Genomic DNA, 22336 nt, shown 5'->3' with positions numbered 1-22336 from the left:
TCGATATGATACATTAATTCATTTTCTAATAATATAGCACAAATTTTACCTAACAATTTTGGGCCAGCTTTTTATACTAATAATAACATAGGTAAAATATTAACGAATTGTAAAGATAAGAATGATAAATTAAATCATTCGGGAATTTATAAATTAAATTGTTTAAATTGACCGAATTTCTATCTTGGAAAAACTTCACGTAAATTAAAAGTTAGAATCAAAGAACATATAAGATGTCTAAGTTATAATAATTTTTCAGAATTCGCAAATCATCTTATATCCGAAAACCATGAATTTAATCAAGAAACGGGTGTAGAAATTTTGAATGTCAATAAAAATGGTTTTCGTTTAGATAATTTAGAACGATTAGAAATTAGTAAAGCCATTAATCAAAAACTTCAAATAATAAATAATCAATTAAATTTAACTTCGAGTCCTCTTTTAAAACTATTCCCGTTATGATTTATTTTATCTTCTTTCTCTCTCTTTCTTTCGATTTTCTGTCTCTTACATACAATATTTTATTATATAAATAGCAACGGCCTCCGTGGTGTAGTGGTCAAGACGCTTGACTCACGCACGGAAGGTTCCGGGTTCGACTTCCGGTGAGAACCCAAAAATTAAAATGTGATTTTTCTCATGCCTGGGTTCTCTGTGATGTAATTCACCACTGTAATTAGGCCTCCTGGCCTGTTGTGGTGCAAAAAAAAATTTTTCAATGCAAAAAATGTGAAATTATAAGTTAGTTAAATTCCTTACGATGAGGTAGTAACCTCGAAACCGGTCGAAGTGTAATTAAAAAAAATAAAGTGGTTTATACAAATTTATAAACAAATAAGTGTAAAATGTCATACCACAAAGTGAAAAATGTTTTTGATAACAATAATATTTTATTATTTTCTTTACTTTCTTTTGATTCCCACAAATAACGCTTCCGCAAATGGTTTCCATCAAATAAAATATTGTTTTCAGTGTTATATTTCTTAATAAGTGGATACTGATTATTATTGTTTTTCTCTCTGTGAGTTTTCTCAAATAAATATACTTAATTCACTCTTTTTATGCACCCATAACCCGCGTTTATTTTTTTTCTTGTAATATTATTGACTAGTATCGTGGCTCAGCTAGTTAGATGGCCAACTGAAACTGGCGTCGCGGATTTGATTCCCGTACCGGCTTTGTTGTCCCGTGGTAGTATTGTTACCGGTCCGAGGTTCAAATCCCACTACCACAACTCAATTTTCATTTTTTACAATTTGTTTACGACTTCTAAAATTTGAGTAAATAACAAGATCTCAAGTATTTCTCTTTTATTAGAAAAAAAAACCCACAATGCGGCCATTTTGTATTTATCTTGTGGTTTCTCATTGTTTTTTTATGTATTGCGTCATTATTTTTCCTAAATTTCAAATTAGCAACATTACATGACATCTCTCGTATTTGGGTGAGGAAATATTATTACGCTGGAATTTTGAGTTATTTTGATTACTTCGACTCTGAACAGAGATGTTATATCAAAATGTAACAAACAGTTCAGGGGTATGTGGGGATGGATCCCAATGGTTGTCAATAAGGATAGTTTGCAAACAATCGCCCGCATAACATTAGTTTCATGATTTATAGCCTATCAAAATATAATTGATGTTTATTCCATTCCCTTATTTAAAAGTGTTTTTTTAAATTAGCTCAGGCAGCAAAGTTTTGTTTATTTCTGTACTTTATAGGCATCGTAAAAAATGTTTTTTTTTGTTTGACGAGTTTTCAACATAATTCTTAACTATAATTCAACACTCTCTCAAACATTCTTTTCGATGTAAAATGAATTACTTATTTTATTTTAAAACGTTTTGCTGAGATCTAATATTAAATCTTAGGCGGTTTTTTTTATAAATCCATATATTTATGTCACCCATGGTTATACTCTTAAAAATATTTTTAGTATCGTTCTTAACTATTTAAATTAAATCGAAAACTCGATACCCTTAAAAAATTGTTTCCGCGTGAAATAAATTACATGTATACTATTTTTTCCGTTTTTTCTAAACAAATGTATTTAATGAAACTGTCTGGAATTCGTTTAGTAACGGATTTTTTTTTTTTTCAACGGCTTTTAACAAAGTATAAAAAAATATGTATTATTAAAATGATATACAAAACGCTTTTGTATATGAACAAAATGAACAAAAATAAATAGTGGCAATTACGTAGGTATACTCAAAAAATACGCGATTCTTCTATCAATTATTTAGTTCGCTTCAAGTCCATTATAATACATGATAATTCATTTTAATATCTGGATTCTCAAAAACGTAAACGTCGTTTTTATATTATTATTCCATTGTTTTCATAATATCTCGTATAATCATTATCATGAATAGGCATTAACTCAATTTTGTTTTTAAGCAATCTTTGAATTGTAAAATATGTTTTTGTTTGTTATTCGTAAATTTCCTCTGTACGTCGTTGAACTGAAGATGCTCATTAAGGAATTCATTTTTATCAATAGTATTTTGGAAAAATAAGTGGAAAATCGAAATTTAAAAAAATATTTATCAGAAGTTCTTAGTTATTAAAAATTATTATATTTAAAATGGAATATTATAAAACGCTTTGATGTTTTTAAAAAATATTATATTAAGAAGATAAGTTTATTGTTAATTTGTAAAATGATCAAGAAGCACGTAGTATTTTTATTAAATCTTTAGTTAATTGAGCAAATGAATAAGAGAAAAATATGACATTTGTATTTTTGTTTGTATGATCATGGGAAAGAATGTTCTCACAAAAATGTGTTTTATTAAAACTTTAACTACATCAGTATTTAGATATATTATTTTATTAATGTTCCCAGCTTCTGAATTTCGTTATGGATTCATCAAAGACAACATGGAACATATAATTTTGTTCTATGAAAGTCTATTTGCCAAACTTTTTTAATATAAAATTCCCTTACGCGTGGTGTGTATTAAGTCTCATTTCAGATTTGACCCGAGAAAGTTTCAAAATTTAATTTTGACTTCTAAAACCCGTTAAAGCTTATTCCAAAATAATATTTTAATGTGACTGTCCGTCCTACTTTATAAAACTTTTAAACAGTAAAATAGTTTTTTCTTACTTCTGACCGACGAATTGACTATCAGTGCTACGTAAAAAATAATTTGAAATGGTATTAATGTTCTTATTGTGTTATTTATGTAAAAAATGGGATTAAATGTTATACATATATGTCATTTGTTGTTATGTAATGGTGTCAAAGAATATTCGTAAAAGCTTCGCTGCATCCTTCAAAAACAGTTCAATTAAATTACTTTAGAACTAAAAATATCATGAAATCTTATTGAATCGCAGCAAATAAGTGCTTTTCCGCATCTGGCCGAAAAAAATACAGGTTTGTGTGCAAAATAGAACCAAACCCTGGACGAGTGGTTCCGACTCGATAGCTACTCTTAGGTAAAAATCCTGAAAAGGAGAATCCGGTGAAGATAAGTCCGCTTCGTATTGTAGTAGTTTCATGTTCGCCAACAATGCTTGAGGTCCCGGGTTCAATTCCCGGCTGGGTCAACGTGAATAAATTATCTTAAAGGTGGTTCACTGCAATATTATTTTTTTTGTGTTCTGGCATCTAAAGCGTAAGATTGACAACCTTAGCTTCGTGTATTAGATTATTGAAATGCACTGAATGTAGTGTAACAATACGCACCACTCCGCACTGAGTGCGAAAGGGAAATGTCGATTACGTTGGTGAATTGTGCCTTTTTTTGCACTGATTTATTTATAAATTTTTATCAACATCTTTAAATTTAGAGTTTTACGTCGACCGGTTTCGAGGTTACTTCCTCATTTTTAGAACTTGAACTAACTTAGAACTACTCGTGTTACTATTTATATTTTCAAATATTTTAAGAAAGAAACAGAATAATGAAAGAAGGAGAAAGAAAGAGTTAATGAGGTTTATACAAGTTTATAAATAAAAAAGTGTAAAATGTCACACCGCAAAGTAAAAAAAATTTTCAAAACCAAAAATACGTTTTTATTTTATGTATTTTTTATGACAACTAGTATGTGCACCATTTTGCAACTAAAAATAAATAAATGCAACCTTTTAGAGCATTAATTACATTTCGGATCTTATAAATACTTATATTAAGTTTATTTTCACCTCTCAAAATGCACGGAATATATTTTTAACAAATATCTGTAAACATAGATAATAACAGTTTGATTGCTATATTATCACTTTTGAAAGCACTGCTGTAAAGTTTATTTCATTTTATTTTATTCTTACAGTCAAAAAGTTTTGTTTTTCCCGCCGAACGTAACCATCAACTCGGCATTTAATGCGGTTTTCTCTCCCCGTCTTCCTAAAGAATCAACGTGACGATGCCTTAGTTATCGCTCGAGCGTGTTATGGTAAGAGCCGTGATGTTTGTTCTCCGAAATCTTTCTCATATTAAAAAAGGGTGTTTCTCAGTTATAGATTATCAAGTTGGATTTGGAAAACGTGATTCTTTTCCTTACCAAAAATCATTTTTTATTCCCAAGAGATCCAAACTAGCTAAAATGTCAAAATGTTTATCGAAAATTCTAAAAGCTTATAAAAAAAATATAAGAAAAAGTATGCTGTATTCGAATGAATAATTCAATTTTTACCGTGAACACATAAATATAATATGTATGTCTAAGCAAATACAACAATATTTCGTAAGTTGGATGCTAATCTAACGTTTATTTGAATATTTAAGTAAATGTTGTACCCGTGCTGCTAAAGGTACAGACGTAACATGTCATTTATTCCTGATATAATAACAGCTTTAAAAATTTGTGTTTTATTTTTTTTACTGTTTCCCTTGAGGGTTTTCGTCCCCTTAAAGGATAAAATATTTATCTGACAGTTATAAGACGCTTATTTTATTTCATGTGCGTTTATAACAGCAGTATTCAAAGAATTGAACTTTGTTAGTTTATAACTATATTTAATATTCGGCAGTATGAAGAGTTGCTCTTAATTTTTTTCAAATCTATTTTTATTTTGTTAATCTTTGTTTTTAATTTTTGTATAAAATTGTAAGATTCAATATGTCCATGTATTTATAATTTTCTCAAACTGAACGGTTTAGGTAGGTAGGAAGAAATTGCCTTAAGGCAATATGCCCGCCCTTATATGTATAAATATTGTATATGTATATAAAGTGTCCAATAAAAATAAAAGTAAAGACTATGATAGAAATTTTATTTCAGTTAATTTAATGTCAAATAAAACTAATTTCCTAATTACAGTGCGAAACACTCAAAGATTTTCAACAAAGAAAATTAACTTAATATTCAAATGACGACTTTTTTAAATTTTGAATTGGGATAGTGCTTATCAGCTTAAAAACTGTTTCTTTGTGTTAGACTAATTACAGCTTTAAACAATCTTTGTATTTGATTCTGGTCAGGATATTTAAGTACTTTTTACATTTTGTTAAAAAAATAAGTCTTAAAACTGTATAATTGTGTGTAAATTTCTTAAACGTTGTACTTTCCTTCACTTTAACAAATTTCCACGTAAAAAAAACCTAATCGCTAGGAACTTCTTTCCCCCTCTGACGTGCAGCTTACGATCGCTTTTATTTTTCCTTCGCCTCGGGCTTCTGGGATAACGGGTCTCTTTGTTCCAACTTACCCATTAGCAGTTGACTTTAGAGGTCCAGATATTATTTAATTCCCCTTACTAATTGTGGGTCAGGTGATCTCCATATCCAAGTTATTTTTGTACATATCTTCTTTATTAATAATCTTTTTAAAAAACCTCTTTTTTTTAAATAATGAATAAAATGTAAAGGGTTTCACTTTCTTCAATTCAGTTTTTTTATAGCACATGTCAATTTACCGATGTTAACTGAAAACGAATTTAAAATACCCATGATTTGAGAATTTGTTTGGTTTGCAATTCTAATCCTAGGAAAGCACGACGCTTGCCTATAGTATATAATATGGCATTTGTCACTAATAAACTCCTCATAGTATCAGAGAAAATGGAAATAATATTATTGAATCGTATCAGAAAACCCGGTTGTGTTGCACTTCGTCAAGATTCGGTGTGAAAGCTTTCTAAGTTTATCTTTTTGCTTGAATTTTGGGGGCGTTCCGAGCTTAATGTGTTTATTTTCTTACAATAATCGATTCGCTTTCACTCATTTCGATTACTATTACAGTTGAAAAACAACCTTTTAATGCATTATTCATATTTGAAGCATTAACTTTGTCGTCAAACATTTTACTAAATGTTATTAAATATCTGTATATTACCACTTACCGACTTTTCTATGTAAAGATGTATAGTGGGTTTTGCATGTTGGTTTAATTTGTGTCCTGTTGATGAGACGGATACGCCTGGATACGGATACGGATTAAGGATCCAATCGTTTAAAAAATATTTTCTTTGAGTGGATTGTACCTACATTAGATTTTTTCAGAAAATACATGTATATATTTTTTTAACTATGGTGAAACTTATGTTTGTATTCATCAAATAATATTTTGATTAAATCTAACATCAAAAGGAATACAGAACCAAAATATTTTTATTTAGAAATAAATTTGATTAGCATTTCACATTTTACTTGCATATAGAAGTATTCTTCACTAAGTATTCTAAAACAATTCTCAACTATTCTAAACTAGACAATAACAGGTCATTAGTCTTGTAAATACCTAGAATTCCATATTTTCTTCTGAAAATGTTTTTCCTCTCTGTTGCAACAAATTTAGAAGTTTCTTTTTTACAAAAAATCAAAAAGTTCTTAGAAACCCGTAGATTAAGATCTCAACATTAATATTCTGCTGGTGTAACTGGATATTTCACCATTTGTCGTCGTTTATGTCTCTTCTAATGAAGTTTTCCAAGATGAACCTTAATAATTTGACAAGTCTTCTGACAATTAATGTTGTACTCGTAGAAAATAATCATCAAAATAAAAACTTTTTTTATTATTTTATTTATTTTGAATACAAACAGGTGTACAGGTTAAATGAATATAAATAAAAACCTTAAAAAATATTTACATAGTAGGGCCTGCCATCCAATTATATGTATTCACTTAATTATACCGCAATAAAGCGACGCTGGTCTAAAGTTTAAACTTTATAAATAATAAATAAACCATAGATTTAAATTAAAGAAATATGAACAAAACAATGAGATAGTGGGAAGGAAAAGAAGGAAATTGATTAGGAGTGGTGAAGGATGAATGAACGATGAATGAAGGATAAATAAAGGAAAGTAGGAGTGGTTGATTTAATAATTATTAATTTAATTAATTTCATAATTATTCATTAAATTAAATCAGTGATTATTCATTCAATTGTTTGAGATACATATTTCTAAAATACTTTTCTAAATTTTGTTAATTTGAACCAACATCTGTAAATGAGGTTAAAATTATTGTTGCGGCATTACCCAACAAACATAAATATATTAGACCCGATTTCAACATTTGTTTTGAAAAAAATCCGTGGCATGTGATAACAAAATAAATTGTTTTAAATTATTGTTATCAAAAACATTTTTCTCTTTGTGGTATGATATTTCACACTTATTTGTTTATAAATTTGTATAAACCACTCAATCAACCACTTAATAAACCACAAAATTATGTGGTTTATACAAATTTATAAACAAATAAGTGTAAATTGATTTACTTATATTACAAATTTCAAAGTTTATTTATCTATAAAATCACTTTGTAAAGCGCCCTTGAGGGATTATACTACGAAAATGGCGCTTTATAAGTTATCCAAAATAATAATAAAAATAATTATACCTATAATCAACACATTAAAATAAAATGACGTTGTCTTTTATGCACCACTTTTTTTTAAAAGTTTATAAACCAACTCGTTTTGGCAACACATTCTTCTAGATTAGTTACAAATAAACATTATGTAAAATTTCTAAACCATATTTGAGAAGATGGTTTCAAAATTTTACACACAGACTAAAAAGGAAATGCACCTAACAATTTAGAAATATTAAAAATTAAAAAGGAAATAAATTACAAAGTAAATGTTTATTAGAGAGGATGGAACGCATATTATTGGCGCCTCAAAACCAAAGCCAACCAGCTTAGGGAAGGTAACACCGACAGAAAAATCCACCAAAGAAGGTAACGGAAAACCACTCTGGTCATCTTTTCTTAGGAATCACTGTGGCGAGTACATCCGTAAGCAGTTGTCCTGGCTGCGGAATATAAGAGTAGCGCAGGACCAAAATGCTTTCGCTGTAGTGAGTGATCGCCAACGTCGGGGGAACCTGACAAGGCACCGCAAGAAGAAGAAGTTAATATTATTAATAGTCAAGTAAATCCAAGCAATTGTCTCATTTTAAATATATTCCCTCTCCCTAAAACCCACACATAAAACCTCCCTCTCCCTTAGCCACTTACCCTCAATGTGTGCTTTATAGACATATATTATGTAACTTTATAAATTACCCTGAAGAAGGTATATTGTTGACGAAACCAGTTGCTTTACATATTTTTTAATATATAAAAATGGCGCATAGAAGACAAAGTAATTTTATTTTAATCTATTGATTTATGATGTTGCACGAAATAAGTGTTTCAAACATTAAAAATTAAATACCTACTATCGTTTCAATATCTTTAAGAATATTTTTGTGAGATTATATAATTTATATATAAATATATTTTTTAAAAGCGAATGGTCCATGGATTGTGTCGCTGATTGTCGACTTAAGACTTCCGATCTGATGTTCAAAAGTCTATTATCTATTCGGGTATACTAAAAGCATCTCGATCATTTTGTTGTTACATGAATTTGAGATGATCAGGCGTACGCTTCAGGTGACAGTCCAGGAAATATGAAACATTACAGTGTGAAAAAACTTTTTTGAATGAATATTTCAATGTGAACCATGTCGGAAATCGAACCCAGAACCCCTTGCAGCATAATTAAATTTGCATGTGTAAAACGCCACTTATTGTTTTAATAATATGTCTTTTTACTCTCTAACTATCCAAGCATCAAGATAATGTTGCGCTTTCTATCAAAGCTACAATAATTATATGTTTCACTGTGCGAGCGTAGGGGTAAAGTAAAAAAAAAGTCTTAACTATAGTATTTCATAAACGTAGCTTAATTTTTTGTATTTATGGAAACTGCAGTATCAATTGTATGTTAAATTTAAATATTCTGAGTTCTATTTGACACTGCTCACCCTTGTATCACAAATTTATTGAACAACATTACCTCTTTATATTTCGCCATCCTTACTACGACTCGAGATATTTATTAGGAGTATATTATGTGCTTTGAGTTGAGTAAATATTGGGATATTTCATACAGTTCGCGACACAAAGGATGTTGGTAAATAATTCACAAGTTTGGCACAGAGGTTCTCTTCCAATTCAGAATGCGACTTGCTTTATGGCTTTTGACGCTTATTTCTACAATGCTTTCTGTTACTTGATGTATATTTCCATTCACTGAATATAATTTATTATGCCTCTTTATCGCGTAACCACTGAGATGGTCAGATATAATAATTGATATCCTGTTATTGTTTCTATTATTTTACCATTGAAAACTTTAAATAATTACAATATCAATTGCAATCATTTAAATTTTATTTGAGAGTTAATCCATAGTTATGTGAAATCGGACTTATAAATCAAAGGTCATATCATATAATTTCACCATCGCATCGTTTAGTTTTAGCTTAATTATCTTTACATTAGGTATGAAATGGATTGAGGTTTCCAAATAAAACCATCTCATCCAACTATTTATTGAGATAATAGGTTTTTAAATTTGTAAACATTCTTATAGATGTACGAAATACCATTACGTTTTTGAAATGATATGTATGTAAAATATACCTACAGATATCGTGAACTCTAGAAAAAAATATTCATTGGTTGTAAAATTTTAAATATCAAGTTTCTAGTATCGTCATCAATTATTTTGATTTGGTTCATTAGACATAAGAGTATCTAATATTCTGGGGTTAATCTGGTATACTTGCGAAACCAGTATACGCATTTCTGTAAATGTTCATTTAATATGTGTGAGAATTATTCCGTCCTTTTGACACCTAACGACGGGGTTAAATTAATTTAGAATATTAACCCTCAGACCTTTAATAATTTAATCAAATTACAACGTGCAATATTACAATTCTGTGTTTCTGTAATCTACTCTTGATTGATTTAGTATCGTAGTTCTTGATTTATATGAATAAATAAATGAATTTTATTCGTACCGATAAAAAATTATCCTTTGTTTCACATTATTATTATTTCTGTACTATTTTGCTGGTCTTTCTTTTTAAGCTTTAGAATTCATCCAGTTGTTTTATGTAAAAATGTGGACTTTTTTCAAATCTGCGTTTATGATAGACATCAAAAAGCCACTCCATTACCTTTTATTCAATACAATAAAACGGAAACCAAAAAAATATATATGTTTTATGCATTTTGGGGTTTTATGAAGTGGATACAATTTTAAATGACTAAAGGTTTAAATTTGTTGGAAATTGTCAATTGTTTTTATTAAGTAGATTGATTAAATTTTCAGTACGAGAAATTGAATTCTACCTATTTTATCATTTCTATGAACTTATTTATGTTTCATTTCAATGAACGTCTCTATGACTAATACTTTAGAATGCCACTTCAACTTTTATTTCGTCGTTTTTGTTATCAAATGTTGATTAAGAAATGGTTTAAACGTAATCAATTCATATTATTTATTCAAACTTTAATCACCTCTACATTTTTTAAACTTTTTTATGACCAGAATTGAAGTTCTTACATTTTTTGATAATAATTACAGTTTCATTTTAATGAATCATACTCTACATTCGTTTCCTATGTCTGAAACCATTTTAGGATTATTATTTGGACCCTACACTGCTTTTGTTTCTCTGTTGTTCATTACTGATCATCATCATTAAAAGCATTTAAAACCTTAATTATGTGACCACGTATTAAAAGCTTTTGTACTTAGTCAACTTTTTGAAGGCGGGTTGTGGTCCCGTGGTTAGAGTCGCGGATTCTAGATCAGGGAGACTATAGTTCAAATCCCGCTATTCCACAAATTGTTTCCCATTTTACAACACAGTTTTTTACGACTAAAAGAAAATTTCAACAAAATTGAAAGATTTGCGTATATAATCAAAACGCAATAAATAATATTATTTTAAAAAAGGACTGCGCCTCCATCATATTGAAATACCATTATCATTCCCCCTTCTGCAGTGGTGCATAGGGCACGAATCATCTATTATATGAATGTAAGGATATCAGTTTACTCTTCAGGTGCCAATCCAGGAACAATGAAATATTCCAGTTCAACAAATCTTTAAAATCAATATTTCATGTCACGGAAATGACTCCAGAACCTCAAGAATGGTAGACGAAAGCGTTAAGTACTTTTACCTAAGAGCAACCAACCGTTTCTATTTCGCACATAGAACTGTATTCTTCATCCGCCTGGATAAAGATAAATTATGTAAATTAAAATAAGTGGCCATAAATTAAAAAAATATTGAAATCCATTGAAAAATTCAAGCAATATTTTAAGGTTTATGATGTAATTTATTATATAAATAAAAGACGAGTGATACTTTAATCCACAAATTCGGAATATCCAGTGACCGGTTTCATCGTTATCGCGACATCTTCGAGACTGGGTGAGACGAGATGTCGCGAAAGCGATGAAAGCGATGAAACCGGTCACCGGATATTTCAAATTTGTGGATTAAAGTATCACTCGTCTTTTATTTCTATAATAAATTACAATGAACTTCCATCAAGAATTTTCACTTAATACCTTTTTTTATTTTCTTTGCACCATCACAGGCCAGGAGGCCCAATTACAGTGGTTAATTACATCACCGAACATCCAGGCTTGAGAAAAATCACATTTGATTTTTGTGTTCTCACCGGGAATCGAACCCGGAACCTTCCGTGTGCGAGTCAAGCGACTTAACCACTCCACCACGGAGGCCGCTTTAATGTTTATAATAAATGTTTACGTTATAAGATTCCGAATACTACACATTATTGCTGCTTCAAGCGCCATACTGAATAATGAATTCAATGTTTCTGCTAATGTGTGGGGTTTGGATGTTCCTACAAAATCAACTTGGTCTTATGTTCGTGAATTTGAAATTGGTATTTAAAACGCGTCTAAGACCTTTCCATTTTATTCTTGAGATCTGACGACACTTTGAGAACTTCTTAAGAATTCGAAATGAGCCTTAACCTAGTTAGAAACATGTAAGTGTATACGTTTTCGTATTACTTGTATGATATTCCATAACAAGTTTAAACCCGATTAATCTTTTAAGTATATTTTCTCATAAATAATATCGTATGCGGAAGATATATTTTACTTGATTTATGAGTATTATTTTATTCGTTTTTATTTCATTTTTATACTAACGTGTTCGTGTTATTTGTTAACTTTCACAATCCAATATTAACTGCGTCTTTAAAAAATATTTATTTACTTTTATTTTATATTATGATTAATTATTACAATCATTATTATAAATTGCCTGTCACTAAAACTTCTTGGGAGGATTATATAAAATTTTGTGTTAACTAGTAAATAAATTAACACTTCATGTAACGGTTTACGTTTTAATGTTTATTTACCTTTACGTGAATATCTTGTTTTACGAAAGCAGCTGACTATGCTGTCGCATAACATTAGCAATATCTTTAAGACCCTTTTACTTTGACGAATAAAATCTATATAATTTGTACATAAAATGCTAGAAAAGAGAAAAGGCACTTTTGAAATGGAATAATGTACGTTGCTGTATAACTAATTTTTACTAACTGGTAATACGGATCATATAAGCCTATTTCCCTATTTTGTTGATTTATTTATAACATCGTACATACATTTGTTAGGAACATACAGTTTATGGCGACACAATTAGTAACGACCCATGCCTGTGAACTTGCCCCGACTCGCTAAAAAATCTGCGTTTAGTCGGGGCACTTGTAATCATTCATAACCATACATACACACATATATATATATACGAGTAAATTCGCATATACTTTTTTTTATACATACATATTAAGTTTATACATATCAATTATACTTTATACATTTAACATTTATAAATACATATTGGTCGTTTACCGGTTATTCTACATTCCATCGCAGTAATCTATTCCCATTCCAGCATACCAATTACTCAAATCAAATTCGAATTTTGAAAATGACTCCGACTCCTTTGTCATCTAATCCAGTAAATTAAAAATTCTTGGACCTACCACAGAGAAATGCCTCTTAGCCATAGGTGTTTTACTTTTTGGTACAAAGTACTTTACGTTAGAGGAATATCTTGTTATTATTTGTATTGAAAAGTTTGTTTAATTTACGTTAATAGAAAGAATATTATAGTTGATGTTTTTTTGAGAAATCCATTATTCATTTATTTTTAAATCAAAGCTGTTTTAAAATCTTTATGTCATCTAAACTTAACGGGTAATATTATTTCTCTTGCGATCCCAAATAATGGTTTTCGACAGCATAATCTATTTTTTCTTCTTTTTTTTCTTTATAAAATGTTTTTTCAATTATTCAGCCACCCATTTCTTTCACGATATCTCAAAAATTTCACTCCCTATTTTATAATGTTTTTAAGTCTTATCCACAAAAGTTTTCACTAACTTTCCCTACGCAAAACTACAAATACGAAACAATTGTTTGCTTGGAACTATCACTAATTATTTTCTGTATTCAAACTAATTTTTATATTTACTTTTTACTGCTCTTTAATAAATATTAGAATTCTTGTCATTTTACTAAAAATAATTTTCCCTGAGATATTTTTATATTTTTTATGATTATTATTAACTTTATTTTTATTAATAATAATAACTTATATAGCGCCATTTTCGTAATATAATACCTCACGGGCGCTTTACAAAGTGTTCATATAAAAAAATAATTTTATTTTGCTTTTTTTAATTTGTAGTTTAAGCAAAACAGTTTACATGCTACGGATTTATTCTAATGATTTAGAAAACAAGTAAGTAAAAGATCTTATAAATTATTACATTTAGTACCTACTTTTCATAGGTATCTCTGTTGGATTATTGGTATCCAGAATAATACAATATCCGAATTACAATTCATACACACGATACACAATAGAACTTCCTAAATACTGGTTATAATTTACGGGTCGGCCAATCTACTGTTAGTGACACTGAATATTCCTCGACTTGGAGGGTTCCTCAAGTGAAACTCTAACTTCCTACCTAAGATCACTTTACGGACTTCTGAAAACCTAAAGTTCCTAACTAGATCACGTTCCCAGGCATTGATTTAGATACACTTTTCCCCTTTTTTTATTATTCTGAAACGGCACAACATTTTATCTATCGCTTTAAGTCACTTTATCAAGGCTTATCTTCTTCTCACTCGCACAGAGAAAACTAAGTTGTTGCTTTTGTCTTTTTTCTTAAAAAAATATTTTTTGTAAACTGTCAAATTTGAGGGTTAATCCCAAAGATTTCATTTCGATTTGGGGCGAATTTCATTAGTATTAAAATCGCGATCATGTTTTGTTATCTTTACTGATTTTTACTCAGTGACCCACTTCGTTTGCGAAAAGAACTCTTTTATATTCTACTAAATAGAACATCCTCTTTAAATCTGGTAGAAACAGAAATCGAAATGTAATCAAAATCTGTAGAAAATCGTTATGTTACTTTACAAGTAGAATAATATGAGGACGATTTGTCTTAAATTCCGTATAATTTCGTGAGAATCGCCAGGCGACTGGTGAAAGAAAGCTGCCGCTACGAAGCGGGCGGTGCCGGCCATTATGTGGAAACTTTAAGGGTTGGTCCTTGTGCCATTTCGTTTATGAACTAAACTACAGGATGTGAACTTCCAATAGATAAAGCTGAACGGATAGGAGACCTAACTAATAAAAAGTTCCGGTCTTGCTATACTCCTTGGAAAAGAGCTCCTGTAGCCTCATTTGTTTCTTACCTTCTGTCGTACGAAAACCTAGAAGATGTCTGTATTTGTGCCTCTCCGTTTGTGTGTATGTTGACCCTTCTCTTTATTACAGTTAACGTGAAAAACTGAAGTCGTTATCTTAAACAAATTAGGTCCGCCCAGAACCATTTCCGTGAAGAAAATCACTGTTTAATATTTCTTCTCCCAGTGGGTATAGGTATTACAACTTCTTTTCTTTAATTAAATCAAAAAGAACCGCGTCGAAATATTTCATACATGAACGGTGTTTTCTTACCCTGATTGTTTTAAGTATATTTTTTAAACAGTATGCCCGTAAACTAGGTAATGGCCGAGATTAAACTAATTTAAGCGATCAATGTTTTTACATAAATAAAATTATATTTTAATAAATTATTTTCGAAAATTTATTGTACGATGGATGAATGAGTCCTAATATAGTGTTTTATAACCTTTTAAACTATTTACTTTATAAAACTTAATTGCACCAATTATCAAATCGTAATGAAATATTTTATGACACGATCATATTTCAGCAATAAAACCGTTACTTCTCTACAAAGAACAAAGACTTTTTGGTATTATGAATCTTTTTTCCTTGGAATAACAACCTGCCAAAGATAGGTCTATTGAGAAAATGTAAATTGCGTTACGAATCTGTAAAATATCGCCAAAGATTTTCAATTTTCAAAAAGTCAACCGTAATCCTAAAAACTAACAACCAATATAAATAATCTTCAATTTTGTTTTTATTTTCCACCCTAGTTTCAGTTTCCGCTAACGGCCCCATAAAATTATTCGAGAATAAAAACTAAAATTCAACCACCATTGGTATCGGTCGCAAAAAATGATAAACGGTTTCCTAAAAAACGTGTTTATATTATCACGCGCTCAATCAATTCATACGTTGCCAACGCTAAGTTTTCTACCGCCTGGCATTTTTACCACATCAATTCATTTTTTCGTTGAATTTTTTCAATGATCCCTTTCAATTTTCCCGCAATTTTCAGTGGAAATTTATTTGGTGGTTTCGGCAAGGGGATATATGGGAATAAGATTACAGCAAGAAAAAACGAAAAACTTACTGACGTGAACGTAATTGTATTACTTGTGTGCAAAGCGATTGGGTTACCAGTCACTAGGTATGGGAAAATTAGCTCTGACCTGCCGCCACACAATAATTTACATTAAAAAAAACATTTACTACACTAAATTCAACATTATTTTATTAGTGCCTTCCTGTGCCACCTGGTCAAGTAAACATTAATGCAGATGACGATGCGAAAGAGATACGTATGGAAGAAATTAAAAATGCTGCTAAGGATATGAAGAATGGGAAAGCGCAAGGTTATGATAACATTGCCACAGAGTTTATAAAGGCGGGTGGAGAAATAATTTTTGTATAGCTGCATAAGCTCTTTAACCTATGTTTAGAGGAGAAATACACTCCCTCTGATAAGAGGAGAGCTGTTGTTATGCCTCTATACAAGGGAAAAGGCTCTAGGGTGGACTGCGGAAACTATAGAGCTATCAGCCTTTTGAGCGCTGTTGGAAAGATTTATGGCAGAATACTGATTGAGAGAGTAAGAAAAGTGACTAAAGATAGAGTTTGGGATATACCAAGTGGATTTATGAATGGAAGAGGATGTATGGATCAAATATTTGCTCTGCAAAATATGACAGAAAAGTTTCTGGCTAAACATCAGAAACTTTTCTGCGCATTTGTCGATCTGCAAAAGGCATTTGATAGAGTTGACAAAGAGAAATTGTGGAAGGTTTATCGGAGTATGGAGTAAATGGTAACCTGACAAGGGCTATTGCGTCACTGTATAAGGACAGCACAGCATGAGTGAAGGTGAATGGGTCATTCACATCGTGGTTTAATATTCCGAAAGGAGTCAAACAGGGATGTGTAATGTCACCATGATTGTTCAACATATACATCGATAACTGTATGAAAGAACTGAAAGATTTAAGAATGGGAGCAAAAATGAGTGGTATAACTGTAAACTGTCTTCTGTATGCGGGTGATGCCGTGCTTCTTGCTAGCAGCAAAGAAGACCTTCAATTCTTGCTAACAAAAGTCTACGATGTATGCAAGAAAAGCGATTTGCTTATGAATGTTGATAAATCGAAAGTGATGGTTTTTGAAAGGGATGAAAATATAACTAAATGTGAGATCAGCGTGAACGGAGATATTCTGAATCAGGTAGAAGAATTTGTGTACCTGGGAAGTATGTTTACTAGGGACGGAAAGGCCGAGAAAGATATTGAAAGGAGGGTGAGTGCCGGGAACAGGGTAAATGGTGCACTAAAATCTACTTTGGCAAACAAATGTTTATCGCAGGAGGCTAAACTAGCAGTTCACAACGGAGTTCTAGTTTCAACTCTAATGTATGGGAGCGAAGTATGGAATTGGAAAAATAATTATGAAAGTAGGTTGAATGCTGTCGAAATGCGATCCCTCAGGCGAATGTGTGGTAAAACTATGTATGATAGGTGCACAAATGTCGAGATCCGTGAAGTGTGTAAGGCTGAGACATGCATTATTGACAGAATCAAGAAAGGGGTGCTGCGTTGGTTTGGACATGTAGAGCGAATGGACAGCGAAAGAACGGCTAAAAGGATCTACGATGGAAATGTTGATGGATGCTGAAAACGAGGAAGACCGAGAAAGACATGGCACGATCAAGTCCATCAAATACTTGAAGATGGACACGTCAAAAGTAAGAATAATCGGCGTGCGTGCATGAGAAGATGTATGAATGTAGAGGAAGCGAGGTCTGTATGCCAAGATAGAGTGCTATGGCGTTCTATCCTCTCTGCCTACCCCTACGGGGAAACGGCGTGATGGCTTGTTGTTGTTGTTGTTGTTATTTCATTAGTGCATTATCTTTTGTTTTTAATTCAATCGTGACAGTATTTCAATCGATCTTCATTATTTTGGGAGCATTCATTTAAATATTACCGTATTTATAAAAAAATTAACCTTCAAATCAAAGGTGTTCATGTAATTTATGTTTACTAAAATTTTTTTTTCATTGAAAATACTTTTATTTTCATCTAGTTATATTTTATTTTTTATGCGTCATTGAATATATTTTCTGCCTAATTGCGTTACAGTAAATTCTTCGGAAAGTTACAAATTTGATCAGAATTTAAATTTTGTCGTTGTAAATTGAGATTTATCACTGTTCTGAGTACAACTTTCTAATTTCTTTCTCTACATTCTAACTTTTATTTCTTATAAATTCTCTCCGGAACGGAAGCTTGCTCTCTTCTTTCATAGTATTAAACTTAAGTAATGTATCGGGACTTAAGTCTGTAACAGGCACACTAGTTAAACGGATAAATTCCAACCTTTTTTTATCGTATAAAAAAAAAACAACAGAGATGGTATTTTATAATTGTTATTCATTCATTCGCCCAACGCCGATTTGCAATTATATTATCTACGATTTAAATGACAATATTTCTTTATTTATTTATTTATTCACACTCTTTATCAAAATACAATTCCATGTTCACTTTGCCCAGCTAACAAGGGTACATACCTCGTTCCAAGCTAGGCAATTAAATTTTAATATATTATAATAGTTAACAAATTAATATAGAGCACAGACAAACAAAATACCCTCAATACCACATGTACCCACAGTTCGCACTATGCACAGAACTCTCCTCTGATTCGCTTGACGCGTAATTATAACTTATTTTTCAAAAACATAGACATATTTAACTGCAGTTAACTCACTTTTAAAACCAAAATTAAAAAACTATTATTTGAAAAAAATTATGTTTCGTTATAAAAAAAAAATATATTTTTACATTATAAATTTAAATTGTTTCTATTCACTCATATCAAACACACACTTACCCTATCCTTAAACCTACCCTCACACCCATATACAATCACACACATATTCACATACCTACCAAAACCACACTCCACTTTTTTACAAACGCATCCTCACACAAAAAAAAAACTCTCACACATGCACTTCTATGAATTATATTTGACTGAACTGGATTTTTATAATTGTATTTATGTGGAAAATTGATTAGGCTTTATTTTATGTTTTTTTTATAATGTTGTGTATATTTTTTTGTATTGCTTTTGTTTTTTCTTAATAAACAAAAAATAAAATTAAAATTAAAAAATAAACTATATATATATGTAAACATTCTTAGTAGGTACAGTTTATGAAGATTTTTGCTGAATTACGTTAATTTTAATCACTGGTATAATTCGTTTCGTTAAGCGTTGATTTTCTTTTGTCCACAGTTGTAAATTGTAATGAGCAAATATAACATTGCTTCTGGAAAAATCAGCTTAAAATTTGTTTTCTTTTTTCAAGTATACCTCATTATATATTCAGTGGATAAAATGAAGTATACCTCATTATATTTTCGAAAATACACTTCATTTTTAATGGGTTTTTAAAAATATTTGAATTTTGTTTTTTCCAGTGACAAAATTCATCCGGATTGGGATCGCCGACAAGAACGACAATCCTCCTTACTTTGACAAGGCTTTGTATGAAGCGGAGGTTGATGAAAATGAAGACATTCAGCACACCGTACTCACTGTCACCGCCAAGGATCACGATGAATGTAAGTCATATATTTAACGTTACTTTATAATCACCAAACAAGTTTCCATGGGGACCTCCATTAGTCCTTTTGTATAATTCTACTATCTCTTCATTCTACTAAACATCACCTATTTAGAAATGAAAACGGAATGAATAAACCAGCTCGGATCTTTTACTTTTTAAAATCTTATAAATAAAAGACCACTTTTTATGCTTGAATGATCATAATTATTCATCTTGGCTGCCGTGAAAACTTTTGACGTAATGTTTAGCAACAGACGCGTATAAATTTGTTACGTGAATTTTGCGAGATTAGTTTTGGTATAATAAAAAACAGAACTGTAACCTTCTTGACCTTAAGTTAGGAAAACTATTCTCGTACAAGTACACTTCTAACAGAATGCTCTTGACATGTGAAGCCACTCTGACGAATGAAAAGCTTAATTCATTTCCTGCAAGAACTTTGTAATATTTCTACTTAAAATCACGTAGGCGTGTTTACTATAAAGTCAGGACTACAAATAGTTTTTCGTGTGAGGAAGTTACCATCTAAGATCTAAGTGAACAAATCATAAGTTGAAAAAATTAACTATAGTATAATAAAAATAGTATGTAGATCAAACCGCAAAATAAAAGTGCGTATAAGTGAGAATATACGTCTATCAATTAAAATAATGAATTTATGAATAATAATATTTTTAATTGAATCGGCATTCACTTAACGTAACACTTCATTATAAATTATTATGAAAATAAAACTTTGTTATTAGTGTTACACAATTTTATTCTTTTACAAGAACACTACTATAGATTCGGGAGACCACTCCTCCCATCGACGGGTGATAAGTTTTATATCACCCGTCGATTGGAGGAGTGCTCTCCCAAAACTATAGTAGTGTTCTTGTTAAATAATTAAATGATGTAACACTAATAACAAAGTTTTATTTTCATAATAATTTATAAATAATATACTAGGCATTAGGCCAAAAATCTCTTTTCAATTTATTTTTTTTATGAATTGTATTTTGCATTCCATTTTTTAGAGCTCTTTATACTTAGCGCACAAAATCGAACACATATATATATATATATATATATAAATATATATATATACATATTTAGATATATATTTATATATATAACCAAAAACAATTAAAGACATTTGTGTTTAAATAGTAGTAATAATTATATTACGAACTAAATATACTTTTCTTCATTCCTCATAAATGCATTTTGATTTTTTTCTCTCTTTTAATTACATAAATTTATAGTTACAAGAGCAGTTGTTAGATAAATAGTAATAAATTATTGCCGGCTCGAGAAAGGTCAAGCTTTACTGCCCTTGTGATCTTTTGTTCTTACTTTCTCGTGAGGGATGGAGGGAGAATATTGTTACCTGAATGAGAGAATGTTCTAGTGGGTGGTAAAATGTGGGGAGAAGTAACAAGCCGCTACTCGGAGTTTTCCGGCGCTAACTTTCCCCACAAAGGAAGCCAACAATTTCTCAGTGAAAAAAAATATATTCCACGACCCGAATGACGAATATTTCTTTGTAAATCCTCATCTGTGAAAAGGTCGTGTAAGAAATTACATTAGTACCATGCAATGAATAAAATCGCTTTCTCTACGTTTACAGAAAATGAATTTATGCGGCTTAAGGTTTCACAAACATTTTGCCCGTCTATAAAATTAAACGTGTTACATTAAGCACGGAAATTCTCGTTATATTAAACTTAATCATAATAATTTGAATTAAACTGTTATGACGTATAAAATAATATCTTATTACCTTATTTATAAACGTATAACGAATTTTAGGAGGATATTTTGTCTCTTTCGGTGGAAATATAAGTGCTTTGATCTCGTTATTCAGGTCTAATACCGAGCCATGAATTTGAGTTTATGTTCATCCTTACGTCCACTATCGACAGTTAGGGTTTCCATTTTAGAAGTCATTGAAAACTTCAACTGCTCTATAAAACCGTGCTTTGAAACCATTTCATTCGGATTGCTGCCAATGCATTTATATTATATATTCACATAATCTATACAAATATATATATATTCACAAAATACACAGAGACAATTGATACTTACTTATCATGTTCGCCGACCTATGAGTTAGCTGATTTGTCCAACTGAAGTAATATATTTTAAAACCAAACGCTTTTTTGTATACTTTTAGGGATAAAAAATAACTGTTGGGAATTTCCGCGTTAAATATTGCTTCTAATATTACTTATTATGAAAATTTAAATCCCTCTCGAGTGACGAAAGCCTAGAAAATTTCATTTTTAAAGCGGACTATAGTTGAATTCTGCCTTTTGTGATGCGGTTCGTTAACGAGATCACCTCCAAAGTAATGTGATCGCGAGAAAAATTTTCATTTACTCTGTATTCATGAGGTGTAATTATACATGAATAATTTAATTCTGTCTCAGCGGAAAAGCGTTTCTGCCAGAGTCACTTTGTATCCCAATATCGGCTTATGGCTGCCTTAAAAATATCCCCAGTAATGAAGATCGATTTTCTCGATACATTTTGAGGGGAAAAATTCGACATAATCATTGAAAATTAATTGCTGGAATAATTTAACGATCAGTGTCACCGTAGAATTGTGGTGTCTGGTATAATTCTCGTTGAGTTTCCTGTACTGACTTTTAATGATTAATATCATGAATACACAAACCCAGTTTTTCATTTTAACTTTCGAGTATTTTAAT

The 22336-nt window shown here is 30.6% G+C and overlaps 1 protein-coding gene across 5 annotated transcripts in view; it reads left to right on the top strand.

Moving 5' to 3' along the window:
* The window catches only part of CadN2 (Cadherin-N2), a 109941-nt gene that overhangs the window by 1861 nt on the left and 85744 nt on the right, over positions 1–22336 (top strand). For all 5 annotated transcript variants that reach the window (XM_088238196.1, XM_088238194.1, XM_088238197.1 and 2 more), the window contains one exon: positions 19489–19632. In XM_088238196.1, coding sequence (XP_088094322.1) covers positions 19489–19632 — 144 coding nt within the window. Of the gene's footprint in view, positions 1–19488; positions 19633–22336 lie in introns of those variants that run through there.

Source organism: Micrasema longulum, unplaced genomic scaffold (genome assembly GCF_059751315.1).
Source record: "Micrasema longulum isolate JH-2025_06_02 unplaced genomic scaffold, ASM5975131v1 h1tg001834l, whole genome shotgun sequence".
Taxonomy (NCBI): domain Eukaryota; kingdom Metazoa; phylum Arthropoda; class Insecta; order Trichoptera; family Brachycentridae; genus Micrasema; species Micrasema longulum.
This window is presented reverse-complemented; position numbering and strand designations above follow the sequence as displayed.